Source organism: Hypomesus nipponensis, chromosome 17 (assembly GCF_054491055.1).
Source record: "Hypomesus nipponensis isolate SF chromosome 17, ASM5449105v1, whole genome shotgun sequence".
In the NCBI taxonomy this organism is placed as follows: Eukaryota; Metazoa; Chordata; class Actinopteri; order Osmeriformes; family Osmeridae; genus Hypomesus; species Hypomesus nipponensis.
Window position 1 is genome coordinate 3,339,046 of NC_140377.1, and position 27,957 is coordinate 3,367,002.

The following is a 27,957-nucleotide window of genomic DNA, read 5'->3' on the forward strand; positions in this document are numbered from 1 at the left end:
ATACTTTGACATAACTGTAACTGTCTTGAACCTGCTTTTACACACGTAACCCCATCTATTTATTTCCTTTCCTATATAAGACATAATACTTATCTATGATAGGTGGTAGGGCACTACTCACAGAACATTCTGTGCTCACATAGTATCCTGTATGACAAAACTTGAACTTAATACCCTAAATGCCTGCCTTCAACGAGTTCTCACTGATCTATCTGCTTTACATGAGCCTCTGTAAAGAAGCCTTGCTTGACTTGACTAGCATGACTTGCATCTGAAGTGATCATCTTGTGTTCAGGGTGTATGCATTTGGTTGTCATAGTCGTAAGCGCTTTCATATACACTTTCAACAGCACTGGCAGGTGGCATATATCAGAATTGGTAACCTTACATCCATTGTGCAAGTTGTTTATTCTAGCTGATTAGTCGATCGTATACAAAATACTTTCAAATATTGGAAAAAAATTGCGCAACTATTACCAATGCTTCCTGTTTTTATTCAACGTAGTTCCAGCTGCTCTCTACAATAATGAGCATAACATGTATTATAAATGTAATTTCCTTCAGATACAGCTCATAACGCTTTACAAACAGGGTAGAGAAAGGGTGTTACACGATTATCTGTACATATATGTAAATGTGTGTCTCTTGAGTGCGGACAAAGGACGAGATACAAAGTGAATTTTCACAAGCAAAAATATTTTTTCATACACGTGCACGTGTATATGTGCATGTGAAAATATGTTTATTGTATACAGTAAGAATTATGATACACTATTTTCTTTATCTTACAGTTCCTTGTGTAAAGGGGTTGTCTTATTTGTCAGAATTAAACCATGTCATTCTGGGAACTGTCAAAAGAATGTTTTGTGGCTACACCAAGCGAGCAAACAAGTAGCCTCATTTTGAAAAGCTTTATTCAGTTAGCACTGAAGTGGGGGAGAGAGGGGGTAGAGAGACCTCTAAAGACTGTTTCAGTCTGATATGGGATAATCCCCTAATGATTCTTCAAGTGCCAGATTCTTCATTCGATTTTTTCTAAGATTTTATATACAGTAAATACATTATATGTACATAGTTCTGTTCAAAAACAAATGTATGTTGAGTATTTCAATGATCAGCCATTGCAGCATGTTTCCCAAATCAAGATAACTTTAGCATTGTGATTCCAGCCACATGTACCCATAGAAAATATCTGCCTTGGAAGTAAGGCAGTTGTTGCAGTCTAGGCAACAAATACCGTAGTAACAGAGAACACCTTCTCTTCACCACAGAACTAAAAATGGAACAGAGACAACCAGCACACAGTGAATGGTTTATGAGATATTCCAGAAATTCAAATATTAATTTAAGATTTTTTTTCTCCACTTCAATACACACTATGATAAAGCGTATGAAATAATGTGTCCATGTTCCACAATAAAGCATTATTCTTTGATAATCTAGAAGATTGTGCGAAAACCAACTGACCAGAAACAATTAGTGACATAATGCAACAAATCTAGTCTACCGGTATGAGAATTATTCTAATCTACCCTGTTGACACATATTATTCACTCTTTTTCTGAGAAGCTAATCACAGCCCTGTTCAAATTCCTCAAATATAAACTAACACAGAATTATTTGATACTTTGCACATTGTATAATAGTTAATAAAATGCTGTTTCCAGGTGCATGCAGAGACACTGGTACACCCTACGCAAGGGATCCCAGTCCGCCGTGTGGCATTAGTTCCAAGGCCTCCCGTGTCTTTGTTTGGTCCCTTGCTATCCACCACCTACTGTAACTCCATCCAGTCCACAATCAACCCCATCCTTTAATGATGCTCCTCATCCTTTCAACGGCTGTGCATCCCAAAGATCAGAAAGCTGAAGAACACAGTGACTCCCACCAGGGAAATGGTAGCTGGGGCAGTGAAGAACTGCCTGTAGTTGATACGGAAGTACCACACTACAGCCAGCATCACCACAAACACAGGCACCACCAGACTACTGGTGCTCAGTGCCACACCTGTAGCTCTGATGCCCCCGCCGACGCCGGCTCCTGCCCCGGAGAGGGCTGCCTCCTCGGGGCTGGGGTCCCTGAGCACCTGGGAGACGTGGCAGTGGATCACACTTTTATCTGTGATGTTGAGGGACAGGAGGGTCCGTCTGGGATCCTGGAGCAGCTGGCCTTGGTAGATCAACTTGATCTGACGCTCCCGACCAGAGAAGTATTTGCTGGAAGGAAGAAAAAAATAATAATACAGAAATGTAAAATGTTGTTATGAATACACACAGCCACGTGTTCCTTGGTGCATGACTAAACAAATATGGAAACAAAAGACCCATGTAAGAGTTCTATGGTTCTCTTCAGGGCTTACGAACCTCTTCAGTAGACCTACTGTATCCTGTGGCTTCAGGACTGCTATCTCCTCCGTGTCATTTAGGAACTTCAAACGTACAGCAATGCAGGCAGTGGATATCATAGGGCTCAGTTTCAGGACTTTATCTCCCTCTTCATCGGTCTCCTCCTCCTCCTCTTCATAATCGTCCTCGTCCTCCTCCTCCTCCTCCTCCTCAGAAGGGTATCTATGAGGTTTCTTACTCTGTATGTTCAAGAGCAGGTCAGCACCGGCTCCTGCAGTCCCCTCCCCTGTCCCCTCGCCGTCGGCCCTGTCCGACCCCGGCTGGCCTTCCTCTGGCTTGTTCTCCTGGGAGTTCTGAGGCGTTTGCTGCTCCGCTGTGTCTACACTGGGAGGTCCACCGCCGTAACTTTCATGGCCCCCAAGCCCAATCAGGGATGCGTGAGCCCCAACGGTGAGGATGGTGCCCAGGATGTGATCCCCTCGGTCAGCCACATGCGTGGAGAGCCAAGCCAAGACCAGGGCCAAGACCAGGAACAAGACGCCGCCGACGGCTGTCACCTCATCACCCATCCCATCCAACATGGTCAGTGCACACACCGCCATCACTGTCTTCAAGACCTGTGAGAAACGGAGAAGTATTCAAGTGCATAGGGTAAGAATGTTACATGAACCAGTTACAACAGGCCCTTGCAGTCAATGCAATCTAGTCCTTGGATGTTGTGTGCTCAAGCTAACTAGGTCTGGCAGGCTTGCACGAATTAGCAAACACTAATATATATTAGCTGGCTTTAACGAGGTAGCTTAGCTAACGTGGGCTAGGCTATATAAAGGATTACTGATTACTTTAACAATATGGTGTGGACTAACTTGCCCTCCTAGCTATCTAACTTAAAGTATTAAGCTAAGAAGAGTTGTTGTGTGTCACTGATGTTTTGAACACTACCTAGTGAGAAATCAGTCCTTGTTTATATAATTGGGTAAAACTGTGGAGGGTATTTTTGGACATTGTACAAGGATACAACGTCCCTTTTTGAGATCGTAGACGTTGAAATCTAGTTAGCTTGCTACTGTACGCTAGCCTAAAAACATGAACGACCTTTGCCAGCTTCGTCTATTTAGCTAGCTAGCTAGATTAGCTTGCTAGCTAGCCATCATTGTGCTAGTGTGTACGCGAGCTACATTGCCAAATGACGCAAAATAATGCGCATGCAAAGTGTGTTATATATTCTGTAATTTTGACAACATGTTATATGTGTTTACTTACCTGGCAATGTGATCAAACCATGTTGGAAAACAAACAACCGTGCTTATGTAGCCACAGCCCAAAGTATGAAAAACCTCCGACCACGGGGCCACATAAACACAGCCGTTCTTACGTCAACTTTACGTAGGCTTGGAACGTACTAATCTGAACGTTAAGAGTGGAAAGTCAAAGCACTGTTGATTGACCTCCATCAAGTCAAAAAAGCAACTAATTTTAAACGTCATACCTACTTGTCCATACTCTTTGTTCTCACACAATGTCAGACAAAGAAACTGTAACATAAAGTTTATTGGTAAATTCAGAAAACACACAAGCCCCAGCCAAACAACATGCCCTGTTGTGACAGTACTGGCCAATCCTCTTCACTTCTACACGACTATCCGAAAGGCTATCCCATGGGCTTCACTGTTTTCAGCGGAGCTCACCACTATTGTGAAGCAGTAGGTAGTCCTTCACAGAGCTAGGAATGTCTAATGTATTGATAGCTGAGTAGCATGAAACTCCCAGGTACTGACGGAGGGCACAGCGGCACAGGTGCTGCAGGGACCGAGGATTCCCGCTCATCTGCTTCACAGAGTCAAAGAATGACTGGTGCTCCTGGAGTAAGCAAACAATAAAAGTATAGACTAACGTATACTATCAGACGGTTGACCTGATGAAGGAGAGGAAAGTATTGTGCCAAAACCTCACAATATGCGAGGCCAACCTTATGGATCTCAACAGGGAGGGAGCCCATCCACTCTTCACAGGCAGGGACGACAGCGTAAGAATTGAGCATGACCTCCAACGTGGCCGGAGAGAGGACACAGAGCTTCAGCATCTATGGGGAAGGACAGCAATCGTATAGCTGAGTACAGCTTCAGAATCACGGCAGGGAATAGAGCGTGCCTTACGCCTGGTACTGTGCTCTACCTTGGGAGAAGCATGTTGAGCCCCATGGTTTAGGAGGGAACGGAGTATTGCCTCAGGCTGCTGGTCTGGATAGTCCTCCACAACCTGAAACAGGGGAAAGCACTAGAATGTGATTCTGTTCAAAAACTTTCTTCACGTCATCACACCCACCTGCAGCAGGCAGTCCATGGGCGTGTAGCCTGCGCAGTTCTCTACTTCAGCAACAGCCCCGTGCTGCAGGAGAATGTCCGCAATGCGGTGGTTGCAGTTGCCACAGGCGTTGTGCAGGGGGGTGTGCCGCTTCCTTCCTGCTGTGCGAGGGTCGGCGCCAGCTTCCAGAAGCATCTGGACCACGCGGAGGTAGCGGCCCGCCTCAGCGGGCCTCTCGGCCCCAGAGCAGGCTGCGTTCAGCGCCGTCTCTCCCTCGCGGTTCCTGGCCAGCACGTCTGCCCCATAGGTCAGGAGGAGCTCCACATGCTCCTCCAGGCCCCGCCGGGCTGCCACGTGCAGGGGTGTGAGCTTCGACTCGGCCGTGGACACGTTCACCTCTGCCCCTCCTGTTAACAGCAGCTCGGCACATCTACGAGTGAACAGAGACACAATGAGGGAGTCAGATGGCTGAGCGGTGAGGGAGTCGGGCTAGTAATCTGAAGGTTGCCAGTTTGATTCCCAGCCGTGCAAAATGACGCTGTGTCCTTGGGCAAGGCACTTCACCCTACTTGCTTCGGGGGGAATGTCCCTGTACTTACTGTCAGTCGCTCTGGATAAGAGCGTCTGCTAAATGACTAAATGTAAATGACCTGACCAGTCACCGCCCACTGAATTGAAATACAGTGTTTTTCCGCTTGGCTCTATTACATGCGTGGTCACAAACAGCTTTTAGGGATGCTTGAGACTCTAGCTTTGGCTCCAAAGCAGAAGACACGATGCGTAATATCTCCTGTAGAGCCACGCGCTGCTTGTGCATCAGGGACCAGTTACGTACTACATTTTTATAGAACGTTTATCTTTGATATATGCTGTGTGTCGAAAGGATGTAAGGGTGCCATTCTAATATGTAGTTGTCGCTCACTGGAATGACTGGGCAGAGGTGCAGAGGTGGAGGGGTGCGCTGCCCTCAGCAGACAACAGATCAGGGTTTGCTCCATGGGAGAGAAGCAGCTGTACACAGACCGCATGCCCTCCTACACAGGCATCGTGAAGGGCAGCGCTGCCACCGGGATCGGCATCCACCTCCGCCCCACGGAACAGCAGCTCCTCCACGCAGCCGTAATGCCCCCTGCTGGCAGCCAAGCGCAAGGCCGACGTCTGTTTCGTCTTGGAGCTCAGGGTCCACATGCCTGCAACGCGGGGCGTGACGTTATGGTTTGTCGATCTGGGTATAATGCTCGTACGGATGTGGGGGTTCCCATACGTACCCATCTCAGGCGCCCACACCATCTCCTCGTGCACGGTCTCCATCAGCGCGTTGATCATGGTGGGATCCTTCAGAACGGCATGCACTCCCTTCATGTCCCCACACATGAAGGTGTTGTGGACGGCCGTATCACGGCAACGGGCAGGGGGTGGGGGGGCCCGGACTTCCTGGAGACGCTGCTGTCTGGGAGGGGGCCTGGGGGGCCGGGATACAGGTGCCCTGGTCATCGCCCTCCTGTGAGCCAATGCCCGTCGTGTGTCCTCCCAGTCCTGGAACTCTTGCTCCACCCTCAGGGAGCGCAGGGAGGCAGAGGAAAATGCAAATGTTTCCCTGGCCATGGCGGCATCTAAAGCTGGGGACAAATCACCGATAGAAAGTCAATTACTAACAGAGTAATACTGACAGATATTCATAATGAGGTTTGACTAAGGTGAAATCTAAGCCAATTCCACAAAATTAGATAAGGACGGAGCACTGAATCAAAGTGTACAGCACTCTGACATCAAAAGGTCACTCTTAGCTTCCAAACAACATTTCCACAGTCTCTAAATAACTACTTGTACCAATTAAAATAGGCCATTAAACTCACCATGAAATGCTGGTATTTACGTGGGTACTGAAGGTTGAAAGTCTAAATTGTACACCTAGTTGCTTGCTAGGTGCTTGAATGTGTGCGCATTAACTTTCTTAATTTCTCAAGCGTCCAAATGTCCGTCCTGGAAACGTACAGTCCCGAAATGCTGTTGTCTGGTACAACTGAAGCCTAGAGCTTGTTAAAAATAGCCCAAACACAGTGCAAGCAGACACCTTGACACTGTAGTACCCACCGCGCTCTACAGGTGGCAACCTTGTTGCAGAAACTTACTTCTCAACCCTGGTCCTCAGGGACCCCCTGCCCTGCTTGTTTTAGATGTTTCCCTGCTCCAACACACCTGAATAAAATGAATGGTCGTTACTAAGCTTCTGCTGAGATACATAAAGACATATCCATTTGAATCAGGTGTGTTGGAGCAGGGAAACATCTAATACATGCAGGGCAGGTAGGACCAGGGTCGAGAAGCACTGCACGCTTTCTCGGCAGAACGGATGTAAACATTGCTGACGTAGGCACGTTCTTCTTAAACGTGGCGGCGCCAACACTGACCGGAATACGAGCAAGTTTAGTTAGCGAGCAAAGTCGAAGTAACAGTTAAAGTTAGCCACCCCCTTCACTAACTTTGTCACAGAGTGCAAGGGCCAAAACAAGATGGTTACACTATATTCCAAATGACATAACCCATGGCCTTATAGATTTCTTTCGCAAGATCCCATGACTGCGATCATGGTAAGGGCGTGTATTTTCAGGGTTGTGTAGCATTTTCATGATAGCGTGTTAGCTAGTTTGTAAAATGAGTCAACTATCAGAATTAGCAGTACCACGTAGCTAGCGTTGTAAATAAATGATTGCTCTTGTTCATTGTTTTCATCTTTCTTTCGTGACTGCAGACCTGCAAGTTTAATGGACTTTTTGATGTAGGCGAGGACTTCGATGATGAGGTGAATTTGAGAACCACCTGAATCTCATTTAGTTAATTAGGATTGTTGACGTGTGCCAACAACACCTGCAATTTTACTGTTGTCTGTTAAATGTTTGCATTCTTTAGGATCTACTTGAGGCAGACTGGACTGTTCCTTCCGTTTCTGCGCCTGCCAACGCGGCTTCAGACACTGGGCATCCTGACGACCACAAAGCCACCTGTCAGTTACAGACTGAAGGCTCACTTTCCCTGAGGAACCTGCAGACAGGACAGGGTTCTGTGGCTTTAAGACAGCTTTCCACACCTGGTTCAAAGCAAACAGATAAAGATAAATCTGCAGATTCTGTACCATGCCAGGGTCAATCTCAGCCAAATCACCTGGGGACAGGAGTGGCTCCCTTGCCTCAGGATGAATTTGATGATTGGGATCTCGACCTGGCAGAGCTAGATGAAACTGATCCACAGTTGGGTCAAGAAGCCCAGGTCAAACAGGTGTTCACAGGCCCAGCATCAGCAATAGCCAGAGATAAGACTGTCTACTCAGCCAAAAGGCTGTGTCCCTCAGCCTGTGATGGGGTTCAAACTCTGACCAGTGTGGGGCTCAGAGGATTCAGTACCTCTAACCAAACATTTGGCCTTCCGAATAATAATCCGCCCCTCAGGTCCTCCACCCTTGTCCCTTCCCTCTCTTCTGGTCGTCCTGTCTGCTCAGCTCCAGCCCAGAGCCCTGGCACGGTCCCTGGGGCTCCCCCCTTCTCCAGTCACTTCCCCAGGCCTGTGACCCCTAGACCACCCCGAGGACTACAGCAGCTACACCGACCCACAGCCTCCCCTGCCGCTCACGGCCAGAGCCTGTTTGACGCCATATCCCCCGCCCTTTCCGTGAGGTGTGGTGGACCCATGCCCTCCCCCCGCTCACTGCACACCCCAGTCCTCACCAACCACCTGGTCCAGCTGGTGTCGGCCTCCAACAGAACCCCCAGGAGGCCTCGCTCTGACCACGCCCGGCCCAAGACCCGCCGCTTCCCTGGCCCCGCCGGCCTCCTGCCCCAGCAGGTGGGTCCCCCCCCCCCCCCATCTGGTCCGCACGTCCATGTGCTGAGTTGTTGTAGCATCCTGAACATGATTTTGTGTGTTTGTGTCCCACTGCAGCCCCAAGGCCAGAGGCTGGATGACATAGTTGTGGCCCTCCCCCAGACTCCTGCTCATGGTGCTGTGGCCAGACTCCCCAGCCAGGTAGGAAAAGACTCACCACTGTGTAACAGCTTATATCAAAGCAGAAGCTCATGTTACATCCTCATAGTCTTCGTCTAGTTATTCTTAATGTTTGTGGCCATGGGTTTCAACAGCAGTTGATGTGATTTTTTTACATTCGATGTGTGTGTTCCTTGAGGTATGTCGTGTGTGGTTGTACTGATGTTTAAAAGACACAAGTCAATCTCCCAGAGTGTGTTTGTGACGGCCCAGGTTCCCAGCTCGCAGTGCGAGGAAGACGACTGCACCGGAGGCCCCTGGGCGGCAATGAAGGCCGAGATGGGATTGGATGAAAGGAACCCGTCCTGTTTCCTCCACTCCTACAGTGTTGTCATGGTGCTACGCAAGGTCGGTGGCCATCACTGAGCAAATTCACTTTTTTTTTTGATTATTATACCTTCAGTGGGTCAATAGACTCTCTCACCGCTCACCTCGTACCATTAACGGTAACTGCATCATTAGCAGTCCCATGTTACGTGTGTTTGCACTATACAGTGTCATTAGCAGAGTAAATAGGGCATAGATGTGCAACATTGCTTGCATAATACGCTCTTCTAAGTCTACGTTTGTATTCAGGGAATCTTGTTTTTCCGTTACTATGGAGCTGGTCTCCACAACAGGTCTCTATCAACATAATCATAACAAATGGGAGCCCCAAGCTTGATGTGGTGATAGTTATTATCTTCAATGAGATCACTCATCAATCACTATAATGGTGGTTCTGTTTTTTCCCCCTAGTGTTAATGTGCCTCCTACTAATGATGTAGTTTGCATGAATCATTGATCTCCACGTGTGTGTTTGTGTATGTAGTAACTGACAGGTTGATAATTGCCAGAGTCCTCTGCCAGTCCTCTCTACCTTCATCTCTCCCCTCCCTTTGTGTTCAGGCTGCACTGAAACAGCTGGCCCAGAACAAGGTCCCTAACATGGCTGTAGTACTGAAGAGCATCATCCACACACACGCTGATGCCAAGGCAGTGTTCAGGGACCCCACAGGTACACACACACACACACTGTGAGCACATCAGGCCAGTGGAAGACATCTGGTCTGTTCTAGGTTCCTGTGGGCCTCTGTCTTTCCTCCTCCTTCTCCTCCCTCTGTTTCTACTCCTGTTGCTCTCCAGTCCCTCTACCTTTCTCTTCACGTCTCTCTGTGCTTATTGTGCTAAAACAGTGACTCAAACTGCTCGAATAAAGCCAAGCACTCCAACACAATCATAGGCTGCTTAGACACACTAGACCAGGCTGGTAAATGGCAGCAGCATATTTCAATGATCACGGGGGAGTTTTCCTCCTCTTCAATCGCATTCATGTTGGCGGGATATGTGAAGTTTATGATTATTAGGGTGACTGGCTGGTGAGTGGCGAGCTGGCTGTTGAGGTGGTGGTGGTGTGGCTGTGTGTACGCCCACAGGGGAGATCCAGGGCACGGTGCACAGGCGTCTACTCGAGGACAGACTGGGGGAGCTGAGGGCGGGAGCCGTGCTGCTTCTCAAACAGGTAGGATGGACCAGTGACGGACAGGATGTGATGCGCGTGCCAGGTAAGTGACGTCACGGAACGGCCGATGTGACGCCGCGCTCTGTGTTTACTCTCTCCGATGTTAAGGTGGGCGTGTTCTCGCCCTCTCATCGTAACCACTACCTCAACGTCACGCCCAATAACTTGCTGAGGATCTACCCTCCCGATGGTGTGGCCATGGGCTCCGCACGCCGCTCGCCACTGCTTCTGGTGAGAGGACGACCCTGTAGAGGGCAGGAGGAGGTTAAAGGTCACTCCGGAACACTGTTAGTGATGTTGACTGGTGTTTCGGGGGATTGTTCGTTTAGGAGCCCGTTTTGCTGTTGTCCGGTGGGTCCTCCACCTTCCCAGAAGCCCCTGTGTCTCAGATGGAGCTGCACTTCGATGATAAGGAGGAAGAGGAAGGTGGGGCCTCCAGACCTGGTTCTAACAGGGTTTCTGAAGTGGTTTCCCAGGAGGCTGTTGGAGCTGCACTACAAGACCCAGACCAGGCGTGGGGTGCAGGTGAGGGTGCGTGTGTGTGTGTGTGCGTGTGCGCTTCCTGAAAAGCAATGTCCAATAGACCCTTTGTGTCTGCTTCCCAGATGACGACCTGGATGATCTTCTAGTGGAGTTGCCTGTGGAATCCTACAGCCTTTGACCTCAGCCCAACCCTCGTCCCAAAGAGACACCATTCTTATGCCCCTTCTTACAATGATCTCATGTTCTGGACAAAAACATCTCTTCCTATCATAGAGTACCATTTCCAATACTTTCTTTTCAAACCCTAGCCGTTCAATGCATTTGTGTTGTACAGAAATGATTCGAGAAGAATGAATCGTGTCGAGTTTGTCAAAATATACAAATGTGTGTGTGTGTGTGTGTATATATATGTGACCATGTCAATAGGTACTGTATATAATCAGTAAAAGTATACCGTTGGTTGAAAAAATTGAATCATTTTATAAAGCTCTCTACTTATTTTCTCTCATCCAGGGTTTGCTGTCTACTCGCAGTAAACATGTCTGCACTTAGAGCTAAATGGAGGATTCAGTCTAAATCTTTTAACACCTTTTCTCTTTCAAAATGAGGTTTTTCGAATTGTGTTCTGAGGGGTTAATTGCCTCTTAGTGGGTTGCAATTAGATTTACAGAAATGTTACATCAAATGAGGCGAGATGCTTTGCTTGTCCTTACTATTGTTCTCTGTTAATTGGACTGGCTGCATAAACAGTGAAAAGACATGTCCCTTTGAAAGTTGACAGAATGGAGAGAATCAGCTGTAACAGGTTGTCTGCCGTTGCGTTCTATTCCCACCTTCCCTCCATTTCTCTCCCTGACTGCTGGGTCTTCAGTTTGGTCTCCAGCCTTTCAGACCATGTCAACCTTTTAAAGGATTCTTTAGGCGTTTTCAGTCGTCTGTTTCTGTGAAGCCGTTCTTCCTGAAGGGGGGTTAAGCATTTCTCCAGCTGTCTGGAGGCTTCCTTGTGTGTCTGTATGACTGGTGACTGATGAGATTGGGTCTCCTAAGGCTCAGGGGCCCTGTCCAACACTGTCACGCTTTACCTGTACCCTTTCTGACGTACACGCATCATACTAATATCCATGCATCCATATTATGACCAACAGAGGGCAGTAGCTTCCCCATACAATCCACTGTTACTGTATAGATTCGTGATTTGGGTGGAAAGTGCGTATACGTGCGATTTTAAGATTGTGATTAGTGTTTGAATCACTGAACATCTATTACTGTTACGTGCAAATGTTTTAACACATGCTAACATGTAAATTGTCAATTTAATTAGCTCAGTTCAAAAAGAGGCCATTTACAATACATTATATTTGCCTTCCACTTTAGTTGGCATATTATTATTAGTCATATTGCTTCAGAGTTAGCACTGCCCACTCTTAGTCCTCAATGCCCGACTTATCTTACTCATTTTCCTGCAGTAAAATTCTATTATTTTTCATGAACCATTAAGATGTTTTGAAGCAGTAATTATTTATTCAACCTCCACAGGCATATCGTGGGTGCTTGTATTAATCATGTGATAAAAATGTCAGCTCTCAGCTCGCATCTGTCATCGTTGCTAGGACTTAAACCGTGAGAGGGAATGCTGGTTTATCATCGCCGGTTGACAGTGACTGAGATGGAATATAGTACAAAGTATTAATTCTAGCCCACTTGTAACTAAGCAACATTCTTGACCAATGAAACGTTTGAGTAGTCAAATGGCCAAAATAGGATGAGGCGACAACAGCTATAAACTTTTGTCCTGCAGTCAGCACTAGGGTAAGTAACTGTATTCTGCCTTGAAGATAATGACTAATAGCACCATTGTTTGTTGACCACTGAGCCTGAACTGACAACAAAACTACCATCTTCTATTTTGTTTTGGAAGATTTGTAAAATCATACCTAATTAGTGGACTCTAGCTTTGCGTTTTGGGCTATAATGAGTAGGCCTACCGCTTGATTCAGTAACAATAATTTATCTTATCTTTTTTTTATTGTAGGCCTATCTTTAGGGCCTACTGATAATCCCTGCAAACCTGCGCTCATTACAATTGGAAAGGGGAGATTAGCCTAATTAAGTGGTTAAGGAGCCGGTGTCACCACCAGCACACCCAAAGCTGCATGGGAAAATGGTGTGTGTGTGTGTGTGTGTGTGATGATCAAGTGTATGTCGGGTGTGTGAGAGAACATAATGTGCTTCAATAGGCTGTGCGATGAGATTTGACAATGTGTTTGACTGAACCGCAAGGTGGCGTCTTGACGATATTATGTGAAATAAGCAATAGCCTACTACTTAAATTTGACGCGTACGTCAACGGTATGTAAAGAAGCATTCTATTTCCTGGATGAACAAATTATTCACAAAATCCTGTAGGCTTTTCGAGTGGCATACAGGGAGTCTACTTCAAAAAGCTACTTAATTAATACAGGATAGATGGAAACGTACCAAAAGCTGTTTCTTTATGTTGGCTTGAACGAGGTCGCGGGAAGCATCATTGTAAAGTGACTGCAGCAGATGTGGCCGTCACGATTCGCGGTTTTACAGCGAAAACTTGTGACAGTCTGTTGTTGAAAACATTGACCAAGTCTACATTGGCAAAGCATAGAGTACAATGTTGAAATTGGTATACTTATGTTTTCTTGAAATCTTGACCTTGAACATATTGACCCGGACCACCGACTCAAACAATACTATAACGTCGCCTATTATAATGTGGGTGACAAACATGCATAACACGAAGTTAAGACTGAGAGTGCTGATGCGCACTATGTATCCATCCGTCTCTCTTCCACTTGTATAAGTACGTTAAGATCCTGTACGTTTCCATTTCGTCTCATTTGCAGCCTTTCTTCTGCTATGTGCCTCTAATTTACACTTTCTTTGTGCCCTCATTTTTTGTGTTCTCCTTCCTCTTTTACTCTGTTTTTCATCCCGGTTGCACAGATCAAGACTGGAAAAATGGACACACACTATGCCTGGATTAGCCATCATATTTCTGTAGGATGGTCTTTCACAGAGTCAAAAGACTTTCTCTGCCATACAATGCTGTGGTGATAATAGCCTACATTTATGGGGGGTCCATCCCTCTACACACAATCTCCATCCACCTTCCTTTTCTCAAACAATCTTCCTCTTATATCCATCACTCGGTTACTGGTGACATTTGGAATATGAAAACAGTTTTCAGGAAGACAAATGAGGGAGTGAAAAGGGGAAAAACTGGAACAGATTCAATAAGAGACGTGGCTGTGCCCAAAGAGCGAGACGAGTGTTTGTGCGTGCTCTGCCCCCTCTATTTTTCTCCCTCTCCCCCCTGTCTTTCACTCTCTCTCTCTCTCTGTCTCTCTCTCTCTCTCTCTCTCTCTCTCTCTCTCTCTCTCTCTCTCTCTCTCCCCCTCTCTCTCTCTGTACGAGAGTCTGTGTGTGATTGTGCTTCTCCGTCTCTCCAGGCTCCACTGTTGTTCATTGCCTCATGGATGAGCTGCTGAGAGGAAGCGGAGGAAATGCATCTGGCCAAAGGAAAGCGGGAGGAGTTTGGATCGACACGTGCGTCTAACTGGCGGCTCTGATCATCGGCGTCCGTCCCTCCCCGATCATCACCCTCTCTGTCTCTCTTCCTCTCTTCCTCTCTCTCTTTCTTCCACTCTCTCTCTCTCTTTCTCTCTCTCTCTCTTTCACACACAGACACACACTCTCAGGCTCGCACACACTCACGCGCTGGCTGGATGTCATCGCTAGGCTGAACGAGAGGTGCTTAAGCTTCTCATTACAGGGCGATCCAGATAGCGGAATGTGTGTGTGCGTGCGTGCGTGTGAAGTGGGAACACTGAAAACACAGGGGCGGCTTTGATTGGCTCGTGGCTGAAATGCCTCTCCCTGCTGCTCTGTGTGCCACGCTGGACTTACCTCTGGGATTTTGTCAACGATAACAAACCGATCCAGAGAGCGAGAGATGGTGTGGGCTGGGGGTAGGGAGCATGGAGGATGAGCATACTAGCACTCACAGTAACTATCCGCTCAAGGGATAGTGGAACAGCGGTGGGGGGGTGGGAGTGGAGAGATGCCCGGTGGGAGCGTCTCTCTCCTCTCTCTCTCTCCTGCTGCTCCTGCTGATCTCGCGTGGTTACTGGGGGGGGGGGGGGGGTCTGGACTTCTTGCTGTTTGTTTGTAGGATTTTGTGTTTAGATACTTTTTCAGAAGTGCGTTGTAGTCGGTTAGCTTTGAAAATGTGTGTATCTTTATGTGGGACATCTCTCTGCGTGTGTACTACGACAGGCATGCTCTCTGGGTGTCAGGTTCTCCTCAGGTGTGTGGCGCAGGTATAGTGCTGTCTACCAGCTGCTGACCGCTCCTCTTTGTGTGCAGGTGTGTGTACTGGGGGCTCCTTGGCTGCAGGGCTGGGGGGGGGCATGATGGATTTGAAGGAGAGCTGTGGCAGTGAGGGGAGCCAGGAGAGCTCCGGCACGCGCCCCTCCTCCTGGCAGTCATTCGCCAACACCAGCACGCTCCACGGCCTTCGCTTCATCTTCCCCTACGGCCGGCCCACTCCGCGCCGCCTGCTCTGGGCTGCCGCCCTGCTGGCCTGCCTGGGACTGCTGGCCCTGGAGAGCACCGAACGCCTGGCTTATTTCTTCTCCTACCCCCATGTGACCAGCCTGGACGCCGTGGTGTCGGGCAGCCTGGTGTTCCCCGCCGTCACCATCTGCAACCTCAACGCCTACCGCTTTAGCCGCCTCACCCGCAACGACCTGTACCACGCGGGAGAGCTGCTGGCACTGCTGGACGTCCACCTGAGGATCCCCGAGCCCCATCTGGCTGAGCCGGACGTGCTGGCCTTCCTCAGCGACAAGGCCAACTTCAGCGCCTACCGGCCCAAGCCCTTCAGCATGCGCGAGTTCACGGAGAGGGTGGGCCACGACCTGAAGGAGATGATGCTCTACTGTCGATACCAAGGCCAGGAGTGCAGCCATCGCGACTTCAAAACCGTGAGTCCAGTTCGAGTCTCTCTGCCTTAGTCCAGGCGCTTGGGGTGCTGGTTTGAAGCCCATATGCTGCTGCTACCCAGTCCGGTCCTCAGAGGATTGTGGCACTGAGGGCAGTGCCGTGTGAGCCGTGTTTTCTCCTGTGGTGAGAGTGGAAGCTTCCAGAAATGGCTGTTTTTTGGGCGGCGAGTTGACTTGATGATTGTTGATAGCTGCTGTTGCTCACCCACACTGCTCTGCTGTGGCTTTCCCTGCTCCAGAGCCCCACTGAGGGTCTGCCTGTTCTCTTTACAGCTGGATCACGGCTTGGTTTGAGTAAACAGTATACTTTAAACGCAGACAGAATCTGCAGGTGCATTGTTGTTTCAATGTAGACCTAGTCCTCTCTATTCTGTGTTTAGTAGGACCTCCATGTTATAGTATCAGCAACAGGTTCTTCTCCAACAAGTCCTTTTCTCCCTTCTCTTTGGGTATGCATTTAGAACGAAGGCCTAATTATCTTCTCAGGTGGGCTTTCAGGATGCAAGCTTTAAATCCTAGCTCCCTGTTCTCTAGCAAATAAAGAAATGAGCCTTCACGTTCAGGCTGTTGCTAATCAGTTTCTGCCTTTGTTGGCCTTCCCTTGCAGCTCCACAGCCATGCTAGCACACAGGCACAGCTTTAGAAGTTCTTGTGGGTTCTGTGCTTTGATGAGTGTCTGTGAGTGAGCTGAGCACTCGTCTTTTAAGCGAGAACAACAAAGACATGTCTGTGTCTAAGTCCACTAGCTGGCAGCTGGGATTCATCTGAGGAAAGGCTGTCTGGTCTCCTGTTGTTGTGAACCCAGGTGGACCGATATCGTCATGTTTCATCTCTAGTTCACCGCACTTGTGTTAATTGGAAAAGTACTGTAACAGTGGCATGTTATGTGTTGGCTTTTATTATTGAGCTTAAAAGAAGGCCTTGGTGTCGTGTTCGGTGGTTTTCTTCTCCCTCTGCCGTGATTTCTAGCCTGGTGTAGCTTGTATCTGTAAGGAGAGCTATCCTATGCTCTCAGTCCATTTATGGGGGAAGTGGAGAACTAGAAACACTGTGTACTAACTGCCCACAGTTTCCAGTGGTCTTGGCTCTGGTGATGTCTCAAGTCTCCCTTGGAGCATCTCTTTAGTAATTCATGTCATGCAACGCCCTTTTGAATGTTGTGCTGGAAGCAAATCATGTTGACAACCCACTAGAAGTGACTGTCCTAATCTCAGCCTGTTGCCCTGGTCACCCATTTCTCTCCTTTCTCTCTTCCAATGTTTTCATATTAGTATTTTTTACTACTGTTACTGTTACTACTCTGGCAAATATATATATATATATATATATATATATATATTATATTATATTTATATATTTCTTCCGGACAACACTCATGTGCACACACACACATATATTAGCATGACCCTCCAGGGACCAGAGTCAGCGTTTGAGTGACATGGTGATGAATGGCCACAGGGAGGATTGTGGGAACAGGGGTGCTCTGTGAAGTGAGTGATGGAACAGCGACACAAAATACAGCATATGTGGACCGGTGGACATACCGTGAAGGTCAGTTTGCAAATTGTAGGCCTATGTGTGCGTGTGTGCAATGCTGTTAACTCTTCTAAAGGCAGTGATGCGAGCTTAGAAGGTTAAACATGTAGATTTATTTCTATTTAGTTATATATATATATATATATATATATATATATATATATATATATACTTAATTTTATTTAGACAGATGATAAAGAGAAACAGTAAATGTAAGGGAGAGAGAGAGGGGAGGATATGTAGGAAATGGCTCGGGCTGGATTCGAACCTGGGGCTCTGCAGTAAGACCCTAGACGACATGGTATGCTCCCTTAGATTGATTTCATATATTGTGGGTGTGTGTGTGTGACTTCTAGAAGGCACGTGGGCCTGATCATGACAGTGGCTGTGTTGGTCAGGAGGACACTGTTTAAAAGCTGATTGATGACAATGACAGACTACATCAGTGTCTGCCAAAATGCCTCCTTCACAACGTGACAGTCCACAGTTACACCCTCCTCCTGCCAGGCATGGGCCCAACGCCCAACACGCACACACACACACACACACACACACACTACTTTTAATGAGAGGACTGATAGGAACCACACTGTATAACACACAGGCAGATACTAATTAGCCCTACATCTGACTAACACCAACACAACAGCACATACAGTAACGTAGCTGTCTGTTCTCATCCCTGTAATTAGACACTAGCACACCCAACGTGTGGCCTAATGACTAGGCTGGATGATTATAGCATGGATAGATTAGCTGATATTTCCCCTTAGAGTGACCAAGAGGCTTGTAAATATCTCATCCTCCTCTCGTACTTGTTCCAGCTCACTAACCGTTTGATCAGTTTCAAATAGGTACTTTTCACTTCATTTGAATTGGCCATTGCATCATATTAAGTGCTGACTCGAATGGATGCATTCATGGTTAATGTGGCATTATCACGCCGTTCCAGGAGCGAGGACTGTGGGTGAGCAGTTGCCAGTCCTCTACTCACCCCCCCCCCCCAAGAGAAGCTAGTGTGCCCTGGAAGACTACCACATTAGCTGATAGCGGCAGGGGTATTTGAAAGACGGCGGCAGTCTTTCAAGAGGAGGAGGGCTTAGCATGACGGTGGCGATGCTGTGTTGTTTGTCAGAGGTGTGGTGCAGTAATGGGAGCTTGGCTTCAAGATGACGGGCTGTGAGTAGAGAGACAGGAGAGACTGACAGACAGAGTCTGGGAGGAGAGATGAGGGACAGATCCACCTGTCGGGAGGAGAGACTGACTGACAGAGTCTGGGAGGAGAGATGAGGGACAGATCCACCTGTCGGGAGGAGAGATGAGGAGACGTAACGTCAGCAGGGGGGGGAAGCAGAGCCGGACCCTGCGTCCACGCCAGCAGGTAGAGAGAGGTAGAGGGATGAGGAGGGCAAGAGAGAGAGAGAGGGGGCAGGAGAGAGAGAGGTAGAGGGATGAGGAGGGCAAGAGAGAGAGAGAGAGGGCAAGAGAGAGAGAGGTAGAGGGATGAGGAGGGCAAGAGAGAGAAAGAGAGAGGGCAAGAGAGAGAGAGGTAGAGAGATGAGAAGGGCAAGAGAGAGAGAGGGGGCAGGAGAGAGAGAGGTAGAGGGATGAGGAGGGCAAGAGAGAGAGAGAGGGCAGGAGAGAGAGAGGTAGAGGGATGAGGAGGGCAACAGAGAGAGAGAGGGCAGGAGATAGAGTGAGAGCGAGAGAGACTGAGAGAGAGAGACAGAGCGAGAGCGAGAAGATGAATATGGCCCATTACCTCAGCAGTCTGCCTGAAGACGTGCTGCATCATGGCCTGACTGAATGAGGGGATAGTATGTGTGTGTGTGTGTGTGTTTGTTGTTCAGCATGCCGGAGGGTGTGTGCTGTGTGTGCTGCGCGGGCGATTGTATGTTTGTGTCACTGTGCTATACCGTCTCAGTAAATCTTCTTGTTTGTGTGTTCCTGTGGCACACTACTACTGATGTTTGTGCGTTGTGCCTGTGAGGGCAGTATCTTTGCCTAAGGGTTTGGAGCTGCATCTCTCTCTGAGATAAGCCATCAACGTCTCTCCACTGCCTCCTTATCTGCAGGCCAGTATTGGATACTGACTCACGGCTGGATGTCCCGTAGTCATGGTCACAGTCAGAGGAGTTTAAACAGGTCAACGTCACTGTTATCTCTTGTTTGCAATTGCCTCTGATTCCTGATTCCTTAACCAAGGTGTCTTGTCTCTCTTTCTGCTAAGAAATTGCAATTCTCTCTCATCCCTATTGCTGGTCTCTCCCCCCCTCGCCCCCCCTCTCCTTCCCTCATAATCTGCTCGCAAGTGTTTGATATGAACATCAAAAACTCACATACTGAACTGAGCTCAGACCAACAGAGTTAGCATTCTGCTAGCACACACACGCACCCCTCTCTCCCATTTACATTTAGTCATTTAGCAGACGCTCTTATCCAGAGTGACTTACTGTAAGTATAGGGACATTCCCCCGAGGCAAGTAGGGTGAAGTGCCTTGCCCAAGGACACAACGTCATTTTGTGCGGCCGGGAATCGAACTGGCGACCTCCAGATTACTAGCCCAATTCCCTAACCGCTCAGCCACCTGACTCCACCCTCTCCACCCTCGTTAGTTTGTACCCCAGACACTCTCTTGATCCAGCCCTGTGTGTTGACCAGGCTACCGGCCTGGGGCATCCCCGGCCGGTTCTCCACAGGGGGGGGACGTGGTCTGTATTCATGACTATTGGCCAGTGCTAAGCTAGCCCAGCCCACCCAAGACCAGCCAGAACACTGGAAACACATCTTGCTGTTCTGTATCAACATCGCTCACTGCTGCTGTCAGCATTCTTATCACAAGAAAAGCACTTTTATCATTCCTGAAGCTGGAATTGGTTAGTGTGTGGAGTTTTTGGCATTAGTCTAGACTGCTACTCTGCTCTATAATCGCATGTCATCCCTATCTCTGTCTCATTTTGTCCCTGCCTCTCTCAACTCTCTCTTTCTCTTTTGTAGTGTCTCTCTCCCTTCCCTCTCTCCCTGGCGACCTTACTTCAGAGCACCTCAGCAGTCTCTCAAAGGGCATACTCAACCACGGCACAAAGCTTGTCGCCATAGGGACACCTGGCCTAAACAACCAAACACCAGGAAAAACCTCAAATCAATAGCACACTTAGTGCTTTTTTTTCCATTGTCACCATTGTCACTGCATTGAAATTGAGGTGTGCCTGTAATTTCGGCTTGAATAAATGCCCGCTGAGGAAGTGTGTTGACCTTCCCCTTCTACATTCTGGTATTACTGCATCTAGTGGGATGTCATTTGATTCCTGCTGTTATCTTCAAAAGGATCCAAATGACTATTCACAGGAGACTGTGATTCCATCTTTCTGCTCAGACTGAACTCCTTCTCTTCACGTACCATATTTGAAAAGAAAACCCCTACATGTTCCAAACATAGTTTACGACCAGCAGTTCTCCAACGCCAACTACCCCCAAAAGTAGGCTTGTCGGTTTTCAAAAGAAAGGATCGGGTAAAGAATTTGATAAAAACAATTCTCCAGATATTATCATTCATGAAAAGATGAAGAGCTTTCCGTAGGACGCAGCCCAGACTGCACACTGTCGACTCTCTTCAGCATTCCCCGCTCATGCTCGTCCTGTTGGCTGTGGCCTCGTTCCTCCTCCCCCTTCATTATTAAAGCATCACTTGCTCTGAGGTACATGGATCTGGATTCCAATTCAATCCCAAAATACCCTGGGGCGACGCTGAAGGGATGATGCCAGCCCGGGCTCTCAGTGACGTGGTCCCTGCTATCCAGACGAGCTGATAAGATGCCTATACACTAGGTGTTCCTCCATGACTTTAGAATCTGATATTTCAACAATAGGATGCTCGCATGAGCTTATCCTCAGCTGCGAGGCAGGCGGGCAGACAGACAGACAGACAGGCCGGCAGGCAGACAGGCAGACAGACAGACAGACAGACAGACAGACAGGCAGGCAGGCAGGCAGGCAGGCAGGCAGGCAGGCAGGCAGGAGGAGGGCAGAGTGCAGCATGCTTGTTAATGCTACAGGGTTGGTGTGTTAATGGAACAGCAGGCACTGCGATGCGGCCCTCACACCCAAGCAGTGCCGGCTCACGCCTGGCTGATAACGGGGGGGGAGGAGTGGAGGATATGGAGGGTGAGTGAGTGAAAGGGAAAAAGTCGCATGTGCGAAAGAGAGAGCAAGAGAAGAAGAGAAATTTGCATGTATGTGAAAGAGAGAGACATATGTAAGAGAGATGAAACAGATCTAAGAAGGTTGGGGGGGGGGGAGGGGGAAGAGAGCTTGTGTGAGAGAAATAACTCACATTCGCACTTGTTATATAACCCTAAAACACACACATCAACACACACACACACACACACTTGCTACCATATGTTTATGACATGTTGTCAAAACACATGAGCATATTTCACACCTCCGTGTCTGTGTCCTACTTCTGTGACCGTTGGTCATTTGCTGCAGCGGGAACCATCAGGTATAATGATGACTACATTGAGGGAGTCAGATGGCTGAGCGGTGAGGGAGTTGGGCTGGTAATCAGAAGGTTGCCGGATCGATTCCCCGTTGTTTCAAATGACGCTGTGTCCTTGGGCAAGGCACTTCGCCCTACTTGCCTCGGGGGAATGTCCCTGTACTTACTGTATGTAAGTCGCTCTGGATAAGACTAAATGTGAATCAATTTCCTGTCAAACCAGTGCAGAGTCCATCACATGACAAAGAATTATTTCTGAAATCCGATTTGTTTCCAAAGATCTCCTTGGAGAATGTCTCATATGCGTGTTCACTTGAAGTATCAGTCTGTCAAGCACGTCTATCCCCGACCCATGCTGCCATGGCTGAGAGAGGAAGTGTCAGAGGAAGACCCGGAAGGCTTTATGTTTTTAGCAGAGTGAGGGATGTCTGGAAGGTATTTGTTAAGCTGCCTCATCTCTCTAGCTGCCTCTCTCTTCAAGGTGACCTACTCTACGGCCTTTTGCTTGCCTGGATTCAGCCCGGCATTCCCCACAGTATCTTACTTCCCCTTCAGCCCGCCTCTCTCTTAGTTCTTCCTCCAACCCTGGTCTCTCTCAACCATCTTTACTCCCCTTTGACACCTTCACCACCTCCCCTAAGGCTCTATATATAATTGTATTAAATATATATTTAGAATAATTTGTGTATATATATATATGTATGTATATATGTCAAAGGTCAAATTAAGTCGGTCCTGGAGGCCGTATCGCTGTCCCCATCCCCAGGGCTCTTGAGTGGAGCGTCTGGGCAGTGTGGAGGACTCCCCTCCCCCTTCCCCTGATCCCTGCTCTCAGCAAGCTGCTGCACCGCGGGGAGATGTTTAATACACTTAATGTGTCTAATTTATTCAATTACAGAGCTCCTAAACCTCCACAGTGGGCGCAAATATAAATAAATGTTTGCCAGCGCTATGCAAACACAACGCTCCGGGCCAGGTGTGGTTAAATGTTGCTCTGTTATTGCGAGAGAAATCAGTGTTTGCCAAGGCACTCTAGTAGGGCTCCTTGACTCACTAGCCGCCATCGGGATTGCGGATTCCATTCGTATTGTATATTTGTTGTGCTTTTCTTGTTACACGATATTCATCTCTGCAGAAGGATGGGGAGCTTTAGAGAGGGAGTGTGATTTCTGGATGTGTGTTATTTTTCAGCCTTCCTTCACTCAGAACAGTCTCTCTCTCTCTCTCTCTCTCTCTCTCTCTCTCTCTCTCTCTCTCTCTCTCTCTCTCTCTCTCTGTCTCTGTCTCTGTCTCTGTCTCTGTCTCTGTCTCTGTCTCTGTCTCTGTCTCTGTCTCTCTCTCTCTCTCTCTCTCTCTCTCAGAGCACACTTCCTACTGCCAGACAGAACTAGCTGTTGCTTCTGAGACGAGAGCTGCCCAGCCTGCAGGTTCCTCTCTCAGCTGCTAGCAGAGTAGACAGTCATTATAGATGAAAACAACATGTCCTGCCATCCTGTGAGGGAAAGAGAGCTGGGGGAGGAGAGGAAGACCATGGGGGGTGATGAAGTGAGTGACTCAGAGGGTGGAAAGCAGATAATTAGACAGAGGAACACTGGGAAACCGAGTACAGCAATCACAGAAGAGACACAAAGGCAGACGAGTGGTAGGGGAGAGACACAAATGAAATATTGACAGAGAGAGAGAGAGTTTCTTGCTGCAGAGTGACTCAAGGAGTCTGATGAACCCAACTCAGAACCTCCCACTCCAACCCTCATCCTTTTCAATTACCACTCCCCCCCCACCATACTCACATTTCTCTTCTTTTCTTCCTCTCTTTTAGTCTGATGACACACAATGATCTCATCAGACAGCATGCAAGCCCCTCCGCCCCTATCCCCACATCTCTCTTTCATCCACAGAGGATTCTTTAGGACCACAAAAGTAAAAATGACTACATGCTGTCAATAATTTGAGAAGTGTATGTTTGTCTATGTTTTGCGTTTGCAGTGTGTGCATGCAAGTATGTGCACGCACAGCTGCACAATAAAGTGTGATAGTGGTTTCGGGGTGCTCATTTAACCATCTCTGTAAACCAAAGAGGGGGAAATGAAGGAGAGGGGAGAGAGACTGAAGGATAGGCGGATGTGGAGGAGGGATGGACAGAGGGAGTTCTTTTATTAGCTCTTTCACTGGGAGGATAAACCTTGCTTTCAGGACCATAAGACGCTGTCATAAAGAGTTCTGTCCTTGAGTGGCCAGGAGGTGTGGTGGAGCAGAGCGGACCAGTCTGCAGCGCTACGGTCAACACTGGAGTAGGGCACTAGGACAAGGTCAGAGGGGAGGAGAAGTGAGGGAGAGAGATGGGGGGTGTGCAGAAAGGGAGAGGGGGGAAAGCGAGGTAGAGGAAGGGAAAGAGAAAGAGAAAGAGAGAGATGGGGGGGGGTGGCAGAGGGGGAGAGAGGGAGAGAAAGAGAGAGATAGGGGGCAGAGGGGGAGAAAGGGGAGAGAGGGAGGGGGGAAAGCAAGGGAGAGAGATGGGGCAGAGAGGGGAAGAGAGGAGGAGAGGGGGGGAGAGAGGAGGAGAGGGGGGGAAAGAGAGAGATGGGCGGGGGGGGGCTAAGGGTGAGGGACAGGAAGCAAGAGGGGACCAGGTCACGCAGAGAACAGTCAAGCCGTACTGTAGCTTGTGGTGGAAAGAGGTAATAAGAAGGAAATGTAGGAAGGAGGAATTGCTGGATAAAAAAAGAGTAAAAAAAGCCATAACAACATTGACTCGTCTCAAGGACAACTACACAGGAATGCTTTTAGCTAGAAGCCCTCCGGGAACAAAATGGAAAGTTTATTACATCAAATTAAGTGGTTGGTGGGATGCGCCAAGGCCAGAAACCACCAGGGCCTGAAAAACTCTGCATTGTGTGTTTAGTTTGTGTCCAACTACATCCAAAATGCCGATTCAACACTCCTAATATAAGCCATCTTTCTGTTTCTTTTGCTGAGGTGGTGGACCACAATGATAAATAGGAATAGCCATGATTTTTTTTGCAGACCACACAACCTTAAGGAACAAGAAATAAGCCATAGTTTTTGAGCGGCCCATCATCAAAACTAGCCTATTACACCAACAAAAGTATTTGCATTACACAATATGGAATGCAGCCTTAGCGCAAATTTGCATCTGGAAAAGCTATGCTGATGAGTTTTACACAGTGTAATGTCAAGCAGCTCTGTAAATGTAACAGTAACAAGATATATCATGTCTGGTCTGCCTGCTACCTGCCTGTTTACCTGTCTGTTTATCTGTCTGTTTGGCTGCCTGCCTGCCTGCCTGCCTGCCTGTCTGCCTGTGTCTGTCTGTCTGTGTCTGTGTGTCTGTGTGTCTGTGTGTCTGTGTGTCTGTGCCTGTGTGTCTGTGTGTCTGTGTGTCTGTGTGTCTGTGTGTCTGTGTCTGTGTCTGTGTGTCTGTGTGTCTGTGTGTCTGTGTGTCTGTGTCTGTGTCTGTGTCTGTGTCTGTGTCTGTGTCTGTGTGTCTGTGTGTCTGTGTCTGTGTCTGTGTGTCTGTGTCTGTGTCTGTGTCTGTGTGTCTGTGTGTCTGTGTCTGTGTCTGTGTCTGTGTCTGTGTGTCTGTGTGTCTGTGTCTGTGTCTGTGTGTCTGTGTCTGTGTCTGTGTCTGTGTGTCTGTGTGTCTGTGTCTGTGTCTGTGTCTGTGTCTGTCCATCATGGCTGAATCTCTCCCTGGCAGCCTTCCCCCAGGCTCTTCCATCACACTGCTTCTGTCTCTTCTTTGGGTGTAGTTCATGGGTATCTGGGTGTCTTTGGAAGCTGAGTGTGTCATTTAAAGGGGAGGGTATGGGGAGATGAAGGGCTGCATGTGCTTAAAGGAAGCTGAGTCCAAGCTGAGTGACATCCGATGGCAGAATATCCCAAATAAGAGAGACGGAATAGCACTTCCACATAATGAGATTCTTAGCTGTTTCACACACTCCCCTTTTAACAGACCTGTGTGTGTGTGTGTGTGTGTGTGTGTGGTTCAGGGATATCCTCTGTGAAGGATGACACAGACTGAAACAAAATGATCTCTGTGTATTCCAGAAAGACTTCCACACAGCATCTTCCACAGTGTCATTGCTAATGAGGCTGTACAGCTGGCACAGAGCTGACGCAGTCTGCTGAAGGAGGAGGCGTCAGAACGGGCGTCACACAAACCTGCTCCCCAGGGAGTCAGATAGCTGAGCGGTTAGGGAATTGGGCCATTAATCAGAAGATTGCCGGTTCAATTCCTGCCTGTGCGAAATGACGTTGTGTCCTTGGGCAAGGCACTTCATCCTACTTGCCTCATGGTGAATGTCCCCTGTACTTACTGTGAGTCGCTCTGGATAAGAGCGTCTGCTAAATGACTCAACGTGTGCCGCCAGCCTTCCTGCAGCCGTCCCCTGGGCTCTCCCAGACGATCCCCCGTCATCGCTAACAATGCCCTGCGCTCCCATGCGCCACGATGACCCGTGATCCAGTGGAGTCTGATCAGCTGTACGTGGCGGCGCTGCAGGCTGTCTTCTGATGCCGTCCGTCAGACCGGCTGAGGAGAAGCAGGGCCCTGGCCAGGTCCCTGGAGGATTCCCAGAGGGAGGACTCCCAGGGGGAGGACTCCCAGGGAGACGACTCCCTGCTCTGCTCTCCTGCCCTCTCATCACACCTCGCCCTTGCAAACGGGAGGAGATGACAGGGGCTGGGGCCTGGGGGCCGGGGGCTGGGGCCTGGGGCCTGGGGGCCGGGGGCTGGGGCCTGGGGGCTGGGGCCTGGGGGCCGGGGGCTGGGGCCTGGGGGCTGGGGCCTGGGGCCTGGGGGCTGGGGGCTGGGGGCTGGGCCAATGGAATGATGAGTTGGGGGAAAGGTAGCGCATTCAGACAGGATTCAGCCCTGGCGTTCTGAACAGCTATCTTTCAGTCCCCCGCTATTTCAGTACTCCTTCCTTCCTCCTGCACTCCATCTACCTGTGTGTGTGTGTGTCGAGTCTTTGTCATAGATGAATAATCTCATCCGAGACAGAATGAATCACAGTCCTGTATGGACACTGGAGGGCGTGTGCACACATTCATCCACGTCTTTTAATCAGTAGAGCCACTCTAATCATTATATTTCTGCTTCCGCGGCGAGGTGGGCGCTAGAGACAACAAGCCGAATCTGGTTTAGCGTGACAGTCAGGCCGAGAGCAGGAAAACAGCTCACAGACATGAATTATGAATAGCTTGAGTTAAAATGAGAAACACTGTCTTTCAGGATGGAATATATGAAAATCTAAAATCCTCTCCTAGATGCCTGTCAGTTAAATTTATTTTTGCTCCCCTCGCGCGAAAGTTTACACTCTCACACAAAGCGTTAGCCCCTCGCCGTGTGTGGTGTCATGTTGTTGTGAAGGGGCGTCTGCACGGCGGCGTTACTGCTGGGCCAGCGGACACGGCGCCCGGGGCGAGGAACCCAGAGATGGACGAACACACGCTCGACAGAGCTCACGAGTCGCAGGACTGGAAGTATCAGGGTGTGAAGCCCTCCTCCTCCGGCTGAGCTTGTCAGGGTGAAAATGGGTGGAAAATGACGTTTGCGTGAAGGCGGGGGCGTCTTCTCTTTAAACGAAAGGAATGTCTGTGTCAAAGGGGGGGAGGGGGGAGGGGGGAGGGGGATAAATGTACGAAGGCTTTCTCTTTCACACTTGTTACTGAGAGCCCACCCCCACTCTCTCTCTCTCTCTCTCTCTCTCACTCACTCACTCACTCACTCACACACACATCTCAGAGCTTGTGTTGTTGAAGACAGGAGGTCTGCCAGTTCCTGTGTTGGGCACTAAGGCAGAGAGAGGATGAGCTGCTAGACGCTCCACACTGACAGGGTCCACTCAGGACCAGAGAGGGCCATCCCGATTCACTCTCTGTGTGCCAGTCCACCACCAGCACCACACCGCCCTCTCCATACCCCCCCCTCCCCCATCTGCAGCCTCTCTCCTGCCCCCTGCTACTCTGGAGAAAAGACTGTGATGGGGATGATGAGAGAGAGAGTATGATGGAGAGAGAGACTGATGGTGGAGAGAAGGAGAGTATGACAGAGAGAGAGACTGATGGTGTTATGGAGGGGAAGAAAGAGATGGCGTGATAGAGAGAAGGAGTGAGAGACTGATGGAGATGCGGACAGAGGGGTTGGGTGCAGAGATTGACAGCATAGAAGCGTGTGGATTATTTTAAACC

At 48.8% G+C, this 27,957-nt stretch overlaps 4 protein-coding genes across 4 annotated transcripts; 2 read left to right on the top strand and 2 right to left on the bottom strand.

Moving 5' to 3' along the window:
- Nucleotides 1-896: 896 nt before the first annotated feature.
- tmub2 (transmembrane and ubiquitin-like domain containing 2) lies at nucleotides 897-3,766 on the bottom strand. Its single transcript, XM_084677613.1, has 3 exons — nucleotides 3,609-3,766; nucleotides 2,364-2,962; nucleotides 897-2,216 (listed from the first exon to the last, which is right to left on the bottom strand). The coding sequence occupies exons 2-3, from the start codon at nucleotides 2,945-2,947 to the stop codon at nucleotides 1,835-1,837; spliced, it is 966 nt and encodes a 321-aa protein (XP_084533739.1). The 5' UTR covers nucleotides 2,948-2,962; nucleotides 3,609-3,766; the 3' UTR covers nucleotides 897-1,834.
- Nucleotides 3,767-3,878: 112 nt separating this feature from the next.
- Nucleotides 3,879-6,944, bottom strand: asb16 (ankyrin repeat and SOCS box containing 16). Its single transcript, XM_084677604.1, has 7 exons — nucleotides 6,506-6,944; nucleotides 5,918-6,268; nucleotides 5,572-5,839; nucleotides 4,671-5,079; nucleotides 4,521-4,604; nucleotides 4,315-4,428; nucleotides 3,879-4,205 (listed from the first exon to the last, which is right to left on the bottom strand). The coding sequence occupies exons 2-7, from the start codon at nucleotides 6,252-6,254 to the stop codon at nucleotides 4,020-4,022; spliced, it is 1,398 nt and encodes a 465-aa protein (XP_084533730.1). The 5' UTR covers nucleotides 6,255-6,268; nucleotides 6,506-6,944; the 3' UTR covers nucleotides 3,879-4,019.
- Nucleotides 6,945-7,065: 121 nt separating this feature from the next.
- On the top strand, nucleotides 7,066-11,272 carry hrob (homologous recombination factor with OB-fold). The gene is made up of 10 exons (XM_084677602.1): nucleotides 7,066-7,240; nucleotides 7,402-7,452; nucleotides 7,560-8,489; nucleotides 8,586-8,669; nucleotides 8,901-9,035; nucleotides 9,576-9,684; nucleotides 10,103-10,188; nucleotides 10,297-10,419; nucleotides 10,518-10,713; nucleotides 10,794-11,272. The coding sequence occupies exons 1-10, from the start codon at nucleotides 7,226-7,228 to the stop codon at nucleotides 10,847-10,849; spliced, it is 1,785 nt and encodes a 594-aa protein (XP_084533728.1). The 5' UTR covers nucleotides 7,066-7,225; the 3' UTR covers nucleotides 10,850-11,272.
- Nucleotides 11,273-15,089: 3,817 nt separating this feature from the next.
- LOC146253008 (acid-sensing ion channel 2-like) lies at nucleotides 15,090-27,283 on the top strand. Its single transcript, XM_084676804.1, has 2 exons — nucleotides 15,090-15,689; nucleotides 27,137-27,283. The coding sequence occupies exons 1-2, from the start codon at nucleotides 15,114-15,116 to the stop codon at nucleotides 27,281-27,283; spliced, it is 723 nt and encodes a 240-aa protein (XP_084532930.1). The 5' UTR covers nucleotides 15,090-15,113.
- Nucleotides 27,284-27,957: the final 674 nt, after the last annotated feature.

What these genes read in the sequence shown, in the direction of transcription:
- tmub2 (XM_084677613.1), bottom strand. Translation starts at nt 2,947, where the DNA reads ATGGCGGTGTGTGCACTGACCATGTTGGATGGGATGGGTGATGAGGTG. An exon ending in ACAGTAGGTCTACTGAAGAG is followed by an intron (nt 2,217 to 2,363) that starts GTTCGTAAGCCC and finishes TCTTCCTTCCAG; the next exon opens with CAAATACTTCTCTGGTCGGG.
- asb16 (XM_084677604.1), bottom strand. Translation starts at nt 6,254, where the DNA reads ATGGCCAGGGAAACATTTGCATTTTCCTCTGCCTCCCTGCGCTCCCTG. An exon ending in GGTGTGGGCGCCTGAGATGG is followed by an intron (nt 5,840 to 5,917) that starts GTACGTATGGGA and finishes CCCGCGTTGCAG; the next exon opens with GCATGTGGACCCTGAGCTCC. An exon ending in CTCAACATGCTTCTCCCAAG is followed by an intron (nt 4,429 to 4,520) that starts GTAGAGCACAGT and finishes CCTTCCCCATAG; the next exon opens with ATGCTGAAGCTCTGTGTCCT.
- LOC146253008 (XM_084676804.1), top strand. Translation starts at nt 15,114, where the DNA reads ATGATGGATTTGAAGGAGAGCTGTGGCAGTGAGGGGAGCCAGGAGAGC. An exon ending in GCCATCGCGACTTCAAAACC is followed by an intron (nt 15,690 to 27,136) that starts GTGAGTCCAGTT and finishes GTTGTTGTGAAG; the next exon opens with GGGCGTCTGCACGGCGGCGT.
- hrob (XM_084677602.1), top strand. An exon ending in TGGCCAGACTCCCCAGCCAG is followed by an intron (nt 8,670 to 8,900) that starts GTAGGAAAAGAC and finishes GTGACGGCCCAG; the next exon opens with GTTCCCAGCTCGCAGTGCGA. An exon ending in AGACCAGGCGTGGGGTGCAG is followed by an intron (nt 10,714 to 10,793) that starts GTGAGGGTGCGT and finishes TCTGCTTCCCAG; the next exon opens with ATGACGACCTGGATGATCTT.